Raw genomic sequence first — 18,562 nt, forward strand, 5'->3', positions numbered from 1 at the left:
ATAACTCTACAATTCGAAAATAGTGTAATTCTAAAATTGCATCTAAATTTTTTTTGATCAAACTTTTTCTGCGGAAATTTTAACTAAAAAAACAAGCAATTATTTTTATACCTTTGTAATGGTTTTGGCATAACATTTTTTAATTCCATTTCTTTATTGGCTGCATTATTTTTTTCGGCAGCACTATCAGTACTACCAGTATGTGCTCTTGATACTGGTAATGTAGCTGTATTATCACCACCTTCAACATCAACAGTGGCAACTTTAACTTCGCCACCACCCATGTTGTAGCTGTTTTTTGTTTCTTTTTTCTTCTACTTATTTATTTATTTTATATAATTATATTTTTTTCTTTTTATTTCTCTTATAATGTTATACAAATAATTCTTTTAATTTTAATTTTTTTTTTGGTTTGATATTTTAAAATTAATTAGACTTTCATTTAAAAATTTTGAACACACACACTTTAATACAAAAATTTATACGCACTAAAACATTAAAAAATTATTTTGGAAAAAATTTTTTTTTTCTTTGGCGTTTTAATTTAAAATTATTACAATAATATTTTTTAATATTAATTTTATAAAATTAGTTTTTTTTTTATGTTTGTTTTTAAGTATTTAATTTTAAAATACATGTAAAAAAGAAAATTGAGCAAAAAAATATTATTTTTGAGCACTCAGAGAATTTTGCTTTTTTTTTTGTTTTGTTTTAAAATTTCTTTTTTTCTCTTCTTGTTTTATACTTCGTATATGTTCGTTCGTTTGTTCGTTCGTTTGTTCCGTTAATTATTTTTGCACTTTAATCACATTTTTTTCTCTCTTCTTTTCCAATTTATTAAACAAAATTTTTATATGTACTTTAAATTTATTTGCTTACTCTTTGTTGTTTTTTTTTTTTTGCTTATTCAAAAATAAATTATCCTGTCTTTTTTTTTTATTTTATTTTTGGTACTAAAATTTCATTAAGGACGAAATTATATTAAATAAAAAATCGGTTCGTACACGTTCGTTGTTTTCTAAATATAGAAGATGTAAAAACAAAAAGAGAGAGATAAAGAACAATGTACTCAATATTGAGGAGAAAGGGGGGCGGCAGAGCAATGATACCAGAAAACAATGGTACAGCAACAACAACAACAATATTGTAGAAGAAAAAAAAACGAATGAGATGAAATAAAATTTTTTTTCTCAGGTGAAAATTTTTTTTTCTTTTATGTTTTATGGTTTTTGTTTTTATGTTGTTTTTTCGCATTAAAAAATAAAATATGTTTGCAACAAATGATTTTTTGCAACAAAAACAACAACGAGAAAATTTTATAGCAACATACAATTCAACATTTTTCTTTGTTACAACATAACGGTATCAACAATGTCCATAAAAGAAACAAAAGATGTTTTTTTTTTCTTTTTACTTCTCTACCCTATATTTTTTTTGTTTTCCTCTCACACTTTCCTTCACTATACGTGAAATATGTCGCTTGTATCTCTTTCTACAATGATTTTCTGTATATAGATTTTACAAACATAAAACGTACATAAGTACATTATATACTTACATACTTATATACTATACATAAATGTGGTTATGTGTACACATTAATTTTCTACAATTTGATTTCAGTCCAAGGACGTTACAACAACAAAATGATTTTATTCTTTTTATTTGAATTTTTTTTTTTTTTTTGGTACTCGAACAAATTATAAGCGTATAAAAATTTAGAGAGAAATTCGCGAAAACTAAAAACAGTTATAATTTTTTTTTATTTTTATTATTATTATTTGGTGTATTCGAACAAATCCTTTAATACTTTCATTTTTTCAACTTTTTTTAATTTTTATTTTCATTGTATTTTTTCAAGAAATTTCAATACACCCGAACAAAGAAATTTTATTTTGAAAACACCGCGTTCCCCTACTAATTTAAGACTGGAAAATTATGTACCATATACAAAAAAAAAAACTCAAAATAAATTTTTTTTTTATTCAATTCTAAATGTTTCTCTAGGGATCTTTTCTCTTTTTGCCATATTCGAAAAACAAAAACAAAAAATAAAAATATTTGAGATTAAAATAAAAAAAAAACTTAGAACATTTTGGTTTTTTTTAATGTTTTTTTAAAATTTTGTAAAAAAAAAAATGTCGAATATCTAAACAGAAAAAAAAAAACATAAATTCGTGTGAATATTTTGTGAAGAAAGAAAATTTAGACGGATGGCAGCGGCAGTAGATACTTTTTCCATCTTCTTAGCAGTAATGATACACTGAGAAAAAATATTCATTTTGAAGTTTTAAATTCAATTGTTAAGCGTCCAAATTTTTTGTTTAAGCGTCCAAACATTTAATGAATTAAATTAAAATTTTCATTATCAAAATTTGAGTGGTTTAGTTTCCTAAATTAAGTTAAATAAAGATATAAGGATTAAATACCCCACATAAGCAGAAATACAACAAAATTTATGAATAGCAAATTATTGAAATTATTACAAAATGTAACCTAGCTATTTGACAAAATTATTATAGTAATAACTAATTTCTTATGAGATATTTTAAGTTCAAAACTTTTTTTGGAAAAAATTCTCTCTTCTGAATACAATTGTTTCCTATTTATTATGGATATTATTGTTATTCATTAGATATCTCTTAAAGAATTAAAAAAGTTCCAAAATATTAGTTTTGTCAGTTTCTTCAAACACAGCAAACTTCTTCGAACACATAAGAAATTTATTAAATTTTGTTCATATTTTTCATATTCCCCACATGAAACCATTTTGTAAAATGCCATGTTTCTATTTGTAAAAATTCCATATTAATAATTAAAATGCGAAAATAAAAAAAATTCTATAAAGACTTTGTTATGTTAATTTTTATTAATTAATATAGAATATAAAAATTTATTTATTAAGAGACATAATAAATAATCATTAGAACTATATCTATAAATATTTCGTGAAAAAATTATTTATGATCTTTCAATTAATTTAACGTATACTAGCTATTTTTTTATAATAGTTGAGATGAGGTCAGCGACTGTTACGCTTCTACAAAAATATAAAATATTGATTAATCACTAATTGGAAATAAAAATTTCAAAATAAAGTTAAGTTTAATATAAATTCGTTTTATATACTTCAAGCTGCTTAAAATATTGAGCAAGAATATCGAATTTATTGAAAGTCTAATAGAAAATCATTGAAACATTTGTTATTTCTGTAAAGTTTTGAAATATGAATGCTTTTCTTTGTTCACAGTTTCAATTGGAATCACGTTAGAGAAAGTTTTAAAAAAAAATTTATCAATGTGAATTTTATAATAGTATTGATGATAAACGCGATTGATCATTAAAGACTTTGAATACATATTTTTTAAAATTTAGTTTTTCTTTAATTTAGATTCCAATAGCTAGAAACAGTTTGATGTTTCTGTATATAAGAAGTTAAAATTCAAAACTTTTATAATTAATTATCGTGTTAGTGACAATATAATATGTAGACCATGTATCAGTACATATATGTATAGCTACTTATTATTTATAAACTGTAAATTAATAAATCTCACTTAATAATACTTGAAGCTTTATGACGATTGAAAATTATTCAAATCAAACATTCAAATGCTACTCTTAGTTCTTATTCACATTACTGTTATTGAAATTTCGGACGTTTCTAATGCACTATCAAAGGTTATTTTATTCTTTCAGTTGGTATTATAACATAACAAAAATTACAAATACTGCCTAGATTGGGTTTGGATGTTGCGGCTCCCCGAAGGATACACATAGGCCAACTAGGCCCGTTGTGCTACCGCCGGATCTCTCCCTTTCCCCTCCACATCTGAACCAGCCCGAGCTCCTCAACAATCGGTTCAAATTCCTAGCGCTTACATTCGCTAATTCCGTAGCTTGCCCGAAGAAGTAAGACCCAAGAAATCTCTGCTTAAGTAGAGTCTAGATTAAACTGTCTAGATTAATTTGAAAAATTCCTGAAACACTCGAAGCAGCCTCTGTCGAAAACAAGCGAATTTTAATTGTTGATTTTCATTGTGGGGGATATGAGTTTTACTCTTATAACAAATTACATTTGCCGAAATCAGACTCAGTATCGAAAAAATTCAAAATTTTTTAATTTTAAATCAATTTTTCATAGAATATTTTTTTCAGTATATTTATTTAAATTTTGTTTTTAGATACATAGCTGCATACATAATAATTTACAAAAAAAAAAAAAAAAAAAATTGTACATAAACATTATACATAATTAATATGTATAGGTACGTGTCTGTTTTATATTTTATTCCCCTACTAACACAAATTCAGTTATCTTACATATTTTCCCACATAATATTTTATTTTGTTCGATTGTGTATTCTGGCTTATATTATGTATAGTCACATATTCACAATAAAATATAAACATAAATATATAGTACACATTATGTACATATGGAGTATGTATGTTCATACGAATATGTATGTATGTATAATATATGTGTCGTGTATATATATATATATTAGCATTAAAGAGACACAATTTTTCGTTTCTGTCTTTTTAGTGGTATTAATAGGAATAATAAAAAATATTATTATTATTTTGAAAAATAATAAGAAAAATAGAAAAATTGGGTAAAAAAAAAAACTAAAATAATAAAAAAAAAAATAATTTATGGACATTAAAACATAAACCAAAAAACTCATTAATTTTAAATTTCTCGCTTTTTATTTTTCACTCATCATAAATTCGCACAAAAAAAAAAACAAATATAAAAAACACAAACTAACAAGTTATTATTGTTATATGGTTGTGTGTATATGTTCTCACAATTCCATAGTGTACAATAGTTAGGGGTTGAAGAAGAACAGCTCTCTGTTTTCATATTTTCTTAATATTTTTTCGTTGAAAAGGCCAAAAACAAAAATTTTTTACATTTTATGCAAATTTAAAAAAAAACAAATCCTTAAAAAATTCTCAATAAAGAAACCAATTCATAATATTAACCTGCAAATTAAGTATTTTAATTTTTGTGACTATTTAGGAATATTATATACAAACACACATAAGTATTTATATATGTATACTTATAGATCCTTTTTTGTGTAAATATTTATTATGAATAAAATTTGAAAATTGTTTTCATTTTATGCTCAAATTTTCATATAAATTAATTTTCATCTCTTTAAAAATAATTTTTTTATGAATAAATTTTTTTTTTTATTACAAAATTTATTCAAAATATATAAGAGAATAGCAAAAACAGAAAAATTTCAACTCATAATCAATAAAACAAAAAAAAAAAATTTTCATTGATCAAATCAAGTGATTTCTCACCTCAATGCTCATTTTACTATGATGTGGTAAAAATTTTAAACTAGAAAATTGTGTTTTTGAATAAAAATCATTTTGTTCATGAATGTTTGTATATATGCGTTGATTATATTCGATTAGATCTTCCTAAAAACAAAAAATGTAGGATATAAAAATAAGAAAAACAATAAAAAAATAGAAAACCACAAAATAGGAAAAAATTAAAATGTAATAAAAAATAATTTCAATTTTTTAATAGGTTTGCTATGTTTGCTCTCTTTCTTTCTTCTCTTCTATGATTTCTCTATAGAAAAAAACGCAAAATTTATAATGTGATAAAATTTAATTACACGAATTAATAAAAGAGTATAATAGAGGAATGGTGAGATTTAAATTGTTGTAAAATAAAAAATAAATATTATAGAAATAAAAAATTTAATTGTTTTAATAAAAAAAATGAAAATTTCGATTTAAATTGGAAAATTTATTTTAAAAATTTTTCTATGCTGATTTTGGTAATTTGAAAATTTTAATAAACTGCAACATAATTGAAGGACACAAAAATTTTTCTAAAATTTCTGTCCAAATTTCATAATATTTTAGAAGATTTTAATACAAAAATTGTCTAAGTATGAAAATTATTCTTAAATTTAAAATTTTCTAACTATAAAGTATGCATATTAATTGTGTAGAATTAATTTAAATTTGGCATACATTTTGCAACACACTTGTGAAACTAAATTCATTAATACTGAATTAAATTTGTAGAACAGTTTTCATTAAAAACTGCATTTATATAATAAAAATTTTAATTTTTATTGAAATTTTTAAATGAAATTTTCAAAAATAACTCTATAGAAGAAAAATATAAATACAAAATTTTCACGAATTTACTATATTGAATAAAATAAATTAAAAATCTTCGAAAATTTTCTAGCTAGCTCTAGAGTGGAATTAAAAATATCCCAAATTTTCATTGTTCTATTTTACGCCTTATGCAATCTGTAATAAAAATTTTCATATCTCAAATATTACTATTCTTCTATTATTATTATTATTATTTTTTTTTCCCTAATATTCAAAGTCAATAACCTCTATACAAAAACTCATCCTTCAAATTAAGATAAATTGATCCTACAAAAAAAAAAAAACAGAAATGGACTGTTCATATTACTATTTATATTCGGATTTTAAAAAAAAAAAAATTCACATTTTACTCATATACAAACTCATATACATACATAATATTTAGGGATACAGATAAGGATATTTACGTATAACCATTTTTATTTCTGCCTAAAATTTCTCTCTAATGAAAAATTCTCATATATACGAGCGTATTATATTTTGTTATATTACAATAAGTGGAGCCAATCTAAAATTTTATCAATTCTCTAAAACGATATTTAGCTATGTATGTATGTATGTTTAAATGTCTGTATGTAAACTTATCTAAATATTAATTGTTTAACATTAACATTGGTTTGTTGTGAGGTAAATAATTTTTTTCCTTCATTTTTTGTGATAACAGCGCACAAAGAAAAAAAAATGAAATTAATTTGAATGTATTTGAATTTTATTGTATAATTTTAGATTTTATATATTATGATTTGTATATATTATTTACTTATATATATAATTGTTATTTATACAACAGAATATAAGAATTTCTTTACAAACACAACGATGTAAATAAATTTAGAAAAAAAAAAAATTTTTTGAAGAGGATGAAAATTTATTTATAATTTTTTTTTGTCCCTTTCATCTTCTACTCTAAAATACAATATTTGCAAAAGAAAAAAATTATCATTATGGTTTTGTCTTTTTTTTTAGTCAAAAAAATTCTGTATTCATTGGGGTGGGGTCCATCTATCTCATCTCTTTTTAATTCAAAATGTTATACCAACATTATTATTGCAAATATAGTATAGAATAATATACATATAAAATATTTTATAAAATATAGAGAAAAATATTCTATCTCACTCTTATAATGAGAATAAAATATTATTCTCATCTACTCTATATCTATAAATGTACCATCAACCATCCATTTACATTATTTTAATGAAGGAAAAAAATTTTTTATTTTAAATAAAAAATTTTAAAGTTGTATTTGTAAAATGTAAATATTTTAACGTATATGAGTATGTGTTAAAATATATTTGTGTTTGTATATGAGTATTTAGGGTGGAAATAACTTACAGACTCGCATATAGGGAAAGAGAAATAAAAATTTTTCAAATATTGAAATTGAGCTTTTTTTTTTCTACCTTACCCTCAAGGATCTACTATTTATGTATAGGATATCTCAAAATAATAATAAAAATAATAATAAATATAAAGATTGTAATAATTTTTTACATGTATTGGAATTAATGTTTGTATATGTGTAATTGTTCATATGAGTGCCTATAGACGAAAATCTGAATTCTTTCTTTTTATTATAATTCTTGATTTTCGATTTCGGTTTTTTCATTACATTTCGGCTAGAGCTAAATAGTATATTGGAATTGAGAATGAAAAATAATATTTAAATCAACTTAGTATGGGTTACAATATACGAAATGAAATCAAAAAAAAAAAAAAAAAAGAAACCTACTTGGAATATATTGACACAAATAACAGTTATACATCGTTTAAGGAGTATTTTTTGATTTGTATGGTTATTTTCCAGTATGTATAACGGTATTTTTTATGCAAGTAGAAAATATTTTTGTAATTTTTATTATTTTTCTTTTCATATATTAATAGTTTTGTTTCTCTCTAAAATAGTAGTTTTTAATAGTGTTGTTTTGATTTTTTGTTTTGTTTGTTTTTATTAAAATAGTGTTGTATGCCCGGGCGACCTACTGACCTAAAGTTTTACATACAACATTTATATTAAAGGAATATATTTAATTTTTTTCATTATTTTATAGTTTTTATTTTTACAATTTTTTTTTTCTAATGGTATAAAATAGAAAATTTTCTTTAAAAGAAATTGAATTTTAATTTGTGATTTAGTGCGATTATGATTATTTTTTGTTTTAGTACGTACCTACACAATAGCTTTTGTTTTTGTAATCATATTTACGTGTCTTGAGTATATGAGTATAGAAAAAGTTCATTTCCGTTTAAAACTATTTTGTTTTTAATTTTTTTTTACATACGATTTTTGCTTTTTCATATACGATTCTTATGTTGTCTATGCAATTGTTGAATATTTTGAATTTGAAATCAACAATTACATATTATTATTATTTTTTTGTTATAATTGTTGCATTTATAATATATTTGTGTGTATGTATAGAATTTCTTACATATTAATATTGTATTTCAATAGTATATTTTAAAAAATATAATGATAAAACAATTTGCTGTACAACGAATGACGGACGTATTGTTGCAACGAACAAAATATAATTGAAAACTTTTACAATATGAATCAATTATTTTTGAATGAATTGTTCTTCAATAAAAATAAAAATGGCACTCACACACTGAGTCGATTTTTAATATTTTATATTTTTTTTAAATTTGCAACTATTTAATAAAATTTTTTTAAAATTAATATTTTTATTTCATGATTTCTTTAAAATTTTAGGATTCATTTGTTTTCATTGTAATTTCTGTTTAGAATTTCTGAAAATATGAGCTTCGTGTAAATTAAATTTTATCAAAAATTTCGAAACTAAGTATGTTACATACTAATAAAATTTCGGCGGAGTATAATTCAAGTTTTAAGTAAAATATTTTTAAATCAATTGAAAATTATAAAATTAACAAAATAAGTTTGAATCTTGTGCGGTAACCTTGAATATTACTTCCAACTTTGGTTTGGAATAGATTTCAGTGCGAAATTTATATTGCTTGTGTAATTTAAAAGTGAAACCATTATACCATAAATTTTTATTATATTATATTTTGCATAAAAGCAACTATAATATTTCAGACAAATTTCATTGTCAATTAGGATTCTATGCAATTTTTAGTTTTGCAATCAGAGTTTCAATTCAAAAATTAATTACGCGCTCACTTAATCGACTAAACTACTTGAAATAACTAAAATACAATCAGTTTGTAGAGAAAATTAGTCACTGTTTGATTGTTTAGTTGCTTGCAATCATACAGTTGCATGTGAACACGCTTGAATATAAACCAATGGAATACAAAAGAGCAATCAAACAGTTCTACAGCTAAATATTGAATATCTGCCAGAGCCTTGATTTTTCTTAGCAATTAAGAAAAAAGTCACTTGGGATTGACTGCTATTAAATAATACATTAAGATCTTTTCACAATTTGGAGATAGCGGTGTTTAAAATTGTTTTCGATAATGCCAACTCGCATTTGATTCAAAGGAAAAAAAATGTGAGAGTTGAATAAATTCACAATATCAAACAGAATTGTTACATATTAATAAACAACAATAAAATCTCGAAAAGGTATTTGTTACTACTGAAAATAATTTTAATAAATTGTCACACAAATCTCGAAATTTATCAAGCCATTAAAATTTAATTTCTATTTAAAATTTTAATTGTCCTTTTTAACCATTCAAAATATTTATAAAAACGAAACATTTTACCTATAATCGGAAAAAATCTCAAACTGTGTGCCTAAATTTGTTTTTCTAAACCACAACTAGAGTGGGAATTCAAAACTAAAACTCGTTTTTTTTTAAATTTTCTAATTTATCGAAATTTTTGGAGCGGTATGACAATAAATATTTAATTTTTTTTTTTAACATTCATTTAAACACATAATAAAAATATCCTTAAGCATAAAATTTATTTTAATGGAAGAATAATTTTTCATTTCTAATACAAAAAAAAAAAAACTCCATTTGTACTAGTTTTCGTCAAAAAAATAATAAAAATTAAAAAAAAAAATAAAATGCCCGCGTTTGTTGACGACGATGATTAAAAATGTAAATGGGTTGAATTTGTTTTTTTTTTAAGGATCGTTTTATCATGTTAAAAGCTAGGATAAAAATATAGGAAAAATAGAATATGAGAAAAATTATTGCATAATTTAAATTTTTTTTTTTTGAAAAATTTTTTATTTTTTTGTGTTTTTTTTGTGACATTATTTTAAAATGAAATTAAATTTAATCCTTAGATTCTTTTTGAATGATAAAAAAAAAGTTTGTTGAATTTTATTTTTTTATTAATAAAAAAATTATATAGGGGCTAATATCCAAAGGGCTTATTAAAATAAAAAAATAAATAGCCTAAAGAGAAATGGTGTAACATATTTATAGCCTTGTTGGATAAATAAAAATGTTTTCATTTAATAAGAATATGATAAGGGCGGAAAATTTACAAAGGTTTTCATAATAAATTTTTGATATATTTTAAAATTTTCATTGATGTTAAATTAAAAAACTTTAATGCTAATTGCTCACTAATTGAAAATTTTTTATTGAAATTCGGTAATTGAAACAAAAAATTGAGTCATAGCTCAGGAATTTTATGCTTACATAGAATTGCGCCTTCATTTTGCACAATACTCTTATATAAAAACAATTTGTTTAGTAGAATTTCAACAAAGAAATAGTATTGATGCGAATATATGGGATAAATAAAAGCTAATAAATTAATTAAATAAAAAAAATTCGTGATAAATTGCAATTCTGTACGCCTATGGCGTGGTTCTAACCAAATTTTGCTATTATTTTTGATTTAAATACAAAAAATTCATAAACAAATGATTAGAAAATTCAAAAATTATTGAAATTCATGGTTTTGCCTTATGACCACAGAATATACTTTTGGTTTGCAAATATAATAAAAATTTTACCTACATAAAAACTTTCATGTTTAAATTTAATAATCCTTAGAAAACAAGGAGAGAAAACTACAAAACGGATAAAAATTTAGTAAAATCTGATTCGTTTTTTTTTTATTATTTCCATTTTACTTAAGGAAGCATTTCAGACGCATATAAAGTGTATGAATTTCCGTATTTCAATTTAAAAACTTTGTTTCCTCTTTTTTTCAAAAAAAATAAAATTTTGTACCAAAAGAAATTTCATTAAAAAACAGAAAAAAAAAATTTGAAATTTCCATCCATTTTTCTTCTATGTATTTAAAAGTCTATGTTGTTAAACACATAGAAGTCCTTCAGCATAACAAAACAAGGAAAATCAAAAGAGGGAAAAAAACAAAACGGATTTTGTTTTAATATTTTATTATACAAGGATTTTTTTTTTCTTGATAGAGCACATATTATAACTTTTCCATTAGCTTTATATTAAATATGACCTTGAGCTTCAGATATGCAAACAGAAAACAACAGAATTCATATAATAATAATGAATTATAAGAGATTATAATATTCAAGGATAATTCCAATATAATTCAAAATATTTTTATAGTAAAAGTTTATAAAAACACAAAAAATAAAATTTTGTCATAGTACTCTAAACAAGCATAAAACATAATTATTTATTTATTTTAATTAAATATTCAATAATAATAATTTTATTCATGTTATCACAGAAAATCAACTGATATTTTTTATCTTAAAAAAATTTCTTTATTATTACTATTATTATTATTTTTAAGAGGAACGCATATAATACACACACAATAATATATTCAAGGATATTATTTGAATATTTTTAATAATTTTAAATAATGCATATTTTTTATAATGTGGCAAAATATACATAATACTACTACATATATATAAGTGATATAAGCAAAATGTTCATGAATTTGAGTGCATAAATTTGGAGCAATGCTAAAACTCATAAGATTATAATAATCTTTTGCCTATATTTTTAACGAGATACTTTAGTAATAATTTTTCTCATATAATTTAATAAATTGATAATTTTTTTTTTTTTTTCGTTTTAGACTAGATGTTCTAATTTTGATAAGATAAATCATGAGTAAACAATGGGAAAAAAAACATTGAGGTTGTTGTCTTAGAAATGATTTTAATGTTCTGATAATAAATTATTTAGAAAAAACAAACAAAATCAAGGATTACAAGGATTAATTATATAAAATTATTATATATGAGCAGTGATATTTGAATTTATTTCAAAATTTTTGAAATAAATTCAAGTGCAGAAATGTTATTCAAACAATGGAAACTGGCTTCCTTCAGAAAAATCCTTTCAGTGGATCATACATTATCCTGACAAACTCTCAAATATTCCAGTAACTGTTCTAGTGCTTAAATACATCGATGAACTATTTCAAAATAGCATACAATTATATTTTAGGTACTCTGCAAATTATACTTTATACTCCATTAATGGGAAACAACCTGAATTAACGAAGTGAAAAAGTGTACAAATTAAAGATAAAATTGCCTGCTTTCTTAGAGCTAATTTTTTTGTCAGAACAGTAGAGGATTTTTTTTTTGTTTTATATAAAGGAACGAATTCTTTAAAAATTCTCACCCAAAATTTTTAAAATCTTAGAAAACCATATTTGTACATAGTTTTTCTTAAGTAAGGATTTGGGATTGTTATCAACAAATATCTGGTCTAAAACAAAACTATGTAACAAATATATGAGCTTAAACATAGTTGTTAATTTGTAATAGTAATTCTAAGTTTATCAAAATCTTAAAAGGAGTTCACAGTTTGTTCGGCTCGGCTTAGCAAAATTTTACATACAAATCCTAAGAATTTCTTAAAAAAAATCTTAATTTATCTGCATTTTTCGAAAATTATTTTTTTGAATTAAAACACTCTTTCGCAGGGGTACGATATGATTTTTTGTTTTAATTTTTATTTTAATAAATTGCCATATTTTTAAAAATGATATTTAATATAAAAAATATTTGTGCCTTTATAAAATTCTCAGTATTTACAAAGGAATTTCTAAATTAAATGTATTTTTTTGTTTTTTATTATTGTTATGTACATATACATATATATATATAAATCATCAGTATAACAAAAACATCTATCATTATTAAATCGACGCAGTATATAAAAAGCACCCTAAATGCACCTTTTAAAAATTCAAAAAAAAAAAACAAAAACCCTCTGTTCACAAAGAACAAAGTGTTTTGATTTTTTCTTTTCTGATTTCTTTGCTTTTTTATTTTATTTAAGTTATATCCTTTAATTAAATATTTTACTTTATCACATATACATTCATATACAAACAATATCTCCTTGTATATATACATAAATTACATATGAGAAGGTATGGGTGCAAAATACGCACAACCAAACGACTATAAAATGGAAAAAATTTTATGTTAAAAGTATAGTACAAAATTTTAGATTTATGTTATACACCTTAATAGGTGAAAAAAAAATAAATTACAAATACAACCATAAATTATTTTAAAAATAGGATATGCATGTATTTTGATCCTTAAAGATCATTATTCTTTTAAAAACACAAAACTGTTATATTGGAATAAAGAAAGAAAAAAGGAGGTCATCATGTTGATTGCATCAAAATAAACGACAAGCAAAATATTAAAACATTTTTTTTTCTTATTTTTGTTTTGCTTTCCTTGATATTATAAAAGATTTATAATATTTAGAAGATTATATACCTACAAAATATAAAATGTAAACCTGTTTTATTTATACAAACAAACAAACAAACAAACAGAAAATCAATCAAAATTTTTCCTTTATTTTGATTTCTTCTCTAGGATTTTTACATTTTTTCAGTTATAATCGAGTAAATATCGCAAACAATAAGGTAACAATACAATAATGTTCTGTATAATAATAATAACTGTAATAATTATGAGAGTGACAATATAAAACTAAACGCAAATTCAATATAACAGTGAATATTTTTTTCAATTATTTTTAAAATTTATAGAATTTTTAATTTTCCCAGATTTATCAGAATCATTACTAAATTATTAGAGTTAAAACAAAATCTATGAAAGCTATGAGTGCCTCTATATTTATTACACGAATTTAGTATCATAATTCTGTTATATTACTAAAATATCGTATTAGTATATGACACTATAATTCGTAATTTAGATTTTTGTTTGGAAAATTTCAGATTATATAAAGTTTATTGACTAAGCAGTTTAAGATATGAACATTATCAGAAAACGGAAAGAAATCTAAAATTTAATATTGTAGAATGAAAGGGAAATTTCAACTGAAGCATTATCGAAGCACAGTCTTAGGTTTCAAATTAACCAATACGTTTATTATTGTACGGAAAAATATTCTTCGAATTTTGAGAAAAAGATTTTTTAATCATTGTTCAATATAATTCTATTGTATAATAACAATAACTGATACGATAATGTATAAATTATAACTGTTATACAGTTTAGATTGCATATTCTTCCACTTGTATATGAAGTATTTAAGTATAACAATTAAAATTTTGTTAATATTATTTGTGCTATTATTTAATACGTATTAAAATTTTAAAAACTTAACCATACGATATGCACTATGAGACTCGATTTTTTTAAGCTATAGTTTTACTATTCATTTGACTATATTATTGTAGAAAAATGGTGACTATAGCTAGAGTACAGAATCAGTAAATAAAAGTATACTAATAAAATTTTAAAGTCAATTTTATTTCAACTAGAAGAAAGAAACTTATTCAAACTCTCAATATAAGTTATTTGAAAACAATATTCGATTCTTATCTTTAGAACATTCAATATGTTCTACACACTTTGTTCTTAAACAGGTTTATCAGATTTTGAAATAGGTTTAATGTAATTGTAATTAAAATAAATTTTGTTAAATTCATTATTAAAAAATTCAGTTCTAATTATCTATATATTTGGGAAAATAGTGGAGAAATTAGAAAAAATTCCTAAAAATTTTATGTGATTTAATTGTTAAAATTTCTTTTGGAAATAGTTGCAAGTTACTAATTAAGCAAAATTATTTTAAACGGAAATTTAATACTATTAGCTTTGTATGTTGTTGTAATTCTTGTAGATATATGAACCAATTATATTAAATATACAAAATTCTTAATTTCAAAAAATTCAAACTATGAAAATTATGTTTATTTTTAAAAAATATTATTAAAAATTATATTTTATTGTTTAATATAATTTATTTGAAAAAAATAAATATTTTTTAATCTATTATGCGGGAGTATTTAAGGTCTGGAGCATATTATGGGTATGAGAGTATAAAAATGAGAGAAGAAAACTTATCAAAAGAAATATTTTTTTTTTGTTTTTTTCAAGATAAAAATGAGAAAAAGAGAAATAATTTTGAATGTGATATGCGGGAGAAAATGAAAGCTTTTATTTTTTCTTTATAAAAAAAAAAACTCTGTATGATTTGATAATTTTTCAATACCGTTAATTAATTAAATAACTGTTATATTAATAGTTAAATTATATTTTTTTTTCTTGTTTGCTATTTTGTCTATATTTATGTATGTAAAGGACTATTTAATTTTTCTGCTTGTTATCTAGAATTGGAAAGCTAAATATTAATTATAACATTGCGTTTTAGATATACGTATGTATATATACATATATAAGAATAATTATTATTCTTATAGTATAATCGTAGTTTGTAACAAAGAAAATATTGTGAGTATATACAGTGCTGCTGTTGTTTTTTATTAATTTTATTTTTTTGCTTTGCTCGTTTTTATTGCAAATATTGAAAAAAAAAAAATAAGATTTTGTTGAATTTCTTTTGTGATAAAAAATTTTATATTTATATATTATTATGTATATATAAATGTACATATACTCGTATTTTATGTATATGTATATATTTTATAATTTTCTGCCTTTTTTCCCATTATTTCTTTATTTCTACTCCTGAACAATGTAATATTAGTGTAGACATTTTAAAGTGTATATTTTTTTATTTTCATTTCTTTTTTTCTTTTTTCAATATATTAGAAAATTTTTTAATATTAAATATTGTTGTAGAAAAAAAAAATTATATTTTAATTTAATACAAAAAAATAATTTAATTTACTTAAAAAATAATTATAAAAATATTTGTGTAAAGTGTAAATTATGGGTTTTACGTTCACTGCGAAAAATTACGGTGGTAATGTTGGTTTACATGCCACTGTTTTAAAATTAACATTAAAATTAAAAAAAAATAAATAAAATTATATTTTATGTGTATTCCGTTCTGCTTTCTTTACTTTCAAATTTTGTTATATTTTAAACTAGTATTTCTTTGTATATTGTAATGTTAAATCTCATATATATATAGGTGTATAATAGTATATATTTCATATATAAAAATTTTTATCTGAAATTGTAATCAAAAATATTTTCACTACATTAAAAATTGTGTATAATTTTATTTCATTTCATTCTCGTAAAATTTTTTTTTAATAAAATATTTTAGAATTTTTTAAATTATTAATTTGTAAAATTTTCACTTGAAAAATATTCCAAAAAAAAAAAACGTAAAATCTTTTCTTTTCACTTTTCTATTATTACCATTTGGCAGAAAAAAAAAATAAAAAAAAAAAATATCCTTTTCTTTTTCTAAATTTTTTTTTTCACAAAAAATATACTGCAAAAAAACTTTTTTCTTATCTTTTCGATTCCTTCAGATTCGATATCCTAACCAGCTACTACTGAAAAATCTCTAAAAGATGAAATCTTTTACCCCATACAACTTATACAAAGAATGTTATAACAAGAAAAATAGCAAAGAACAAAACAAAAAAGATTTTTATTATACACAGGAAAAACAACAATTTTGTAACAATAACAACAATAACAGCAACAGAGAATATAAAATCTCAAATATTTTTTTTTAAGGATTTTTTAAGTATCAGTTTTTATATAAAAACGATGCTGTGCTGTTATACATATAATAGTTATACATGTTTGCATACAATGTAAATATATAAAATGAATGTTCTATATTATAAGGGAAATTCTCTCTTCTCTGATTAATACTCTTTTTTCCATATTTCTCTTGGTTTGTAGAGCAAATACAAAATTATATTTTGATTCTCGTTTTTCCATTTGATTTCCAAAATTGCATTTTGCATTATTATTTTTTTTTTTGTTATATTATTGGAAGGATATTAAGGAATTATGATAGAGAAATTTAAGCAAAAATTTTTATATAAGGGAAATTTTTACAAATTATAACATACATCTAATAATATAAAAGGATATATAATATATCCTTTGCTCACAATATTTTGTGAGTAAAATTTTATTATAAAATATGTTTGAATTGTGCGTAGTACGAGTATAATTTTTGTGTAAATGTGGGATTTTTAGTTTTTTTCATTTTTAAAATAAAATTTTACTATTTTGTTTTGGGACTTTTTTTTTTCTTTATTTAATATAAAAGTTGTCTATAAAAGGTTTTTATTATAAATATTGTAATTTTTATAAGAAATTGAGAGATGAGCAGAAAACAAAGCAAAAGGATACTATATAATTGAGATTTGATTGTTAAATTAAAAGAAAAGTATTAAATTGGATTTTATATTGGTATATGGGCACGGGATATCACCAACATATACAATATTATATAGGGAATCTCTGTAGGGAATATTTTTCTACTATATGATTTAGTAACATAAAAATTTCAGACATTTTAATTGTAAAATCGTATATATGAATTTAAAAGAAGAATGCAATGTTTATGCATGACTTATAATAGAATGCATACACAATTATCAGTTATACGGCATTCACTTATTGAGCCTATTGTATAAGAATAATTATTGTAAAATGACTTGGCTATTCTTTTATGTCTTCGTTAGAATCGGACCAGATCAAGAAATAAGAAGGAAATATTAATAACTATAATTTATCTAAAATTTAATAACAAGACGTTTATAAGGTCTATTGTGTACTTAATTGGCAGACACATGTATATATACATGTATATAGGAACACATCTAATAAAACAAAATTATGAAAATTCAACTAAATTTCTTGGATAAACAATTGCATATTTTATGCATTATTTTTCATAATATTCAACAAAAACGAGAAAAAAAGTAGAGTTGACCTTGTCAACTCTGTGATACCCGTACGAATTTGTTATCCTATGTGCGAATAACTAATGTGCCATAACTAACTATGGGGCGGACTATGACTTTAAGTTGCCGTATTACCATATTAATTTATGCAAAATTTCAGTATAGTATTTTTCAAAATACTATGTGCGCCAAACTACTATTGAAGTTGTACAACATCTACCAGAAGGAGCCAAGAAATTTCACCGACTTTTATCAAACACATTGGCCCTACTAATATACTCGCTTGTGTGAACTTCACACCATAGCTTTTGTAGTTTCTAAAATATAGCCAAATAACTCTTGAAGTTGTATGGCAGGTACCAG

General features: G+C 22.1%; 1 protein-coding gene across 6 annotated transcripts in view; it reads right to left on the reverse strand.

Moving 5' to 3' along the window:
• Positions 1 to 18,562, reverse strand: part of LOC129605300 (proton channel OtopLc) — a 147,026-nt gene that overhangs the window by 30,095 nt on the left and 98,369 nt on the right. Inside the window, exons 1-2 of one of the 6 annotated variants that reach the window (XM_055514973.1) lie at positions 16,686 to 16,827; positions 112 to 1,018 (exon numbers count right to left, since the gene is read on the reverse strand). The exons of the other annotated variants lie outside the window; for them this stretch is intronic. Of the exons in view, the coding sequence (XP_055370948.1) occupies positions 112 to 284 (173 nt within the window). The 5' untranslated portion in view covers positions 285 to 1,018; positions 16,686 to 16,827. Of the gene's footprint in view, positions 1 to 111; positions 1,019 to 16,685; positions 16,828 to 18,562 lie in introns of those variants that run through there. 6 annotated transcript variants of the gene reach the window in all.

The sequence above is a fragment of the Condylostylus longicornis genome, unplaced genomic scaffold (genome assembly GCF_029603195.1).
Source record: "Condylostylus longicornis isolate FDR11 unplaced genomic scaffold, ASM2960319v2 ptg000013l, whole genome shotgun sequence".
Lineage (NCBI taxonomy): Eukaryota > Metazoa > Arthropoda > Insecta > Diptera > Dolichopodidae > Condylostylus > Condylostylus longicornis.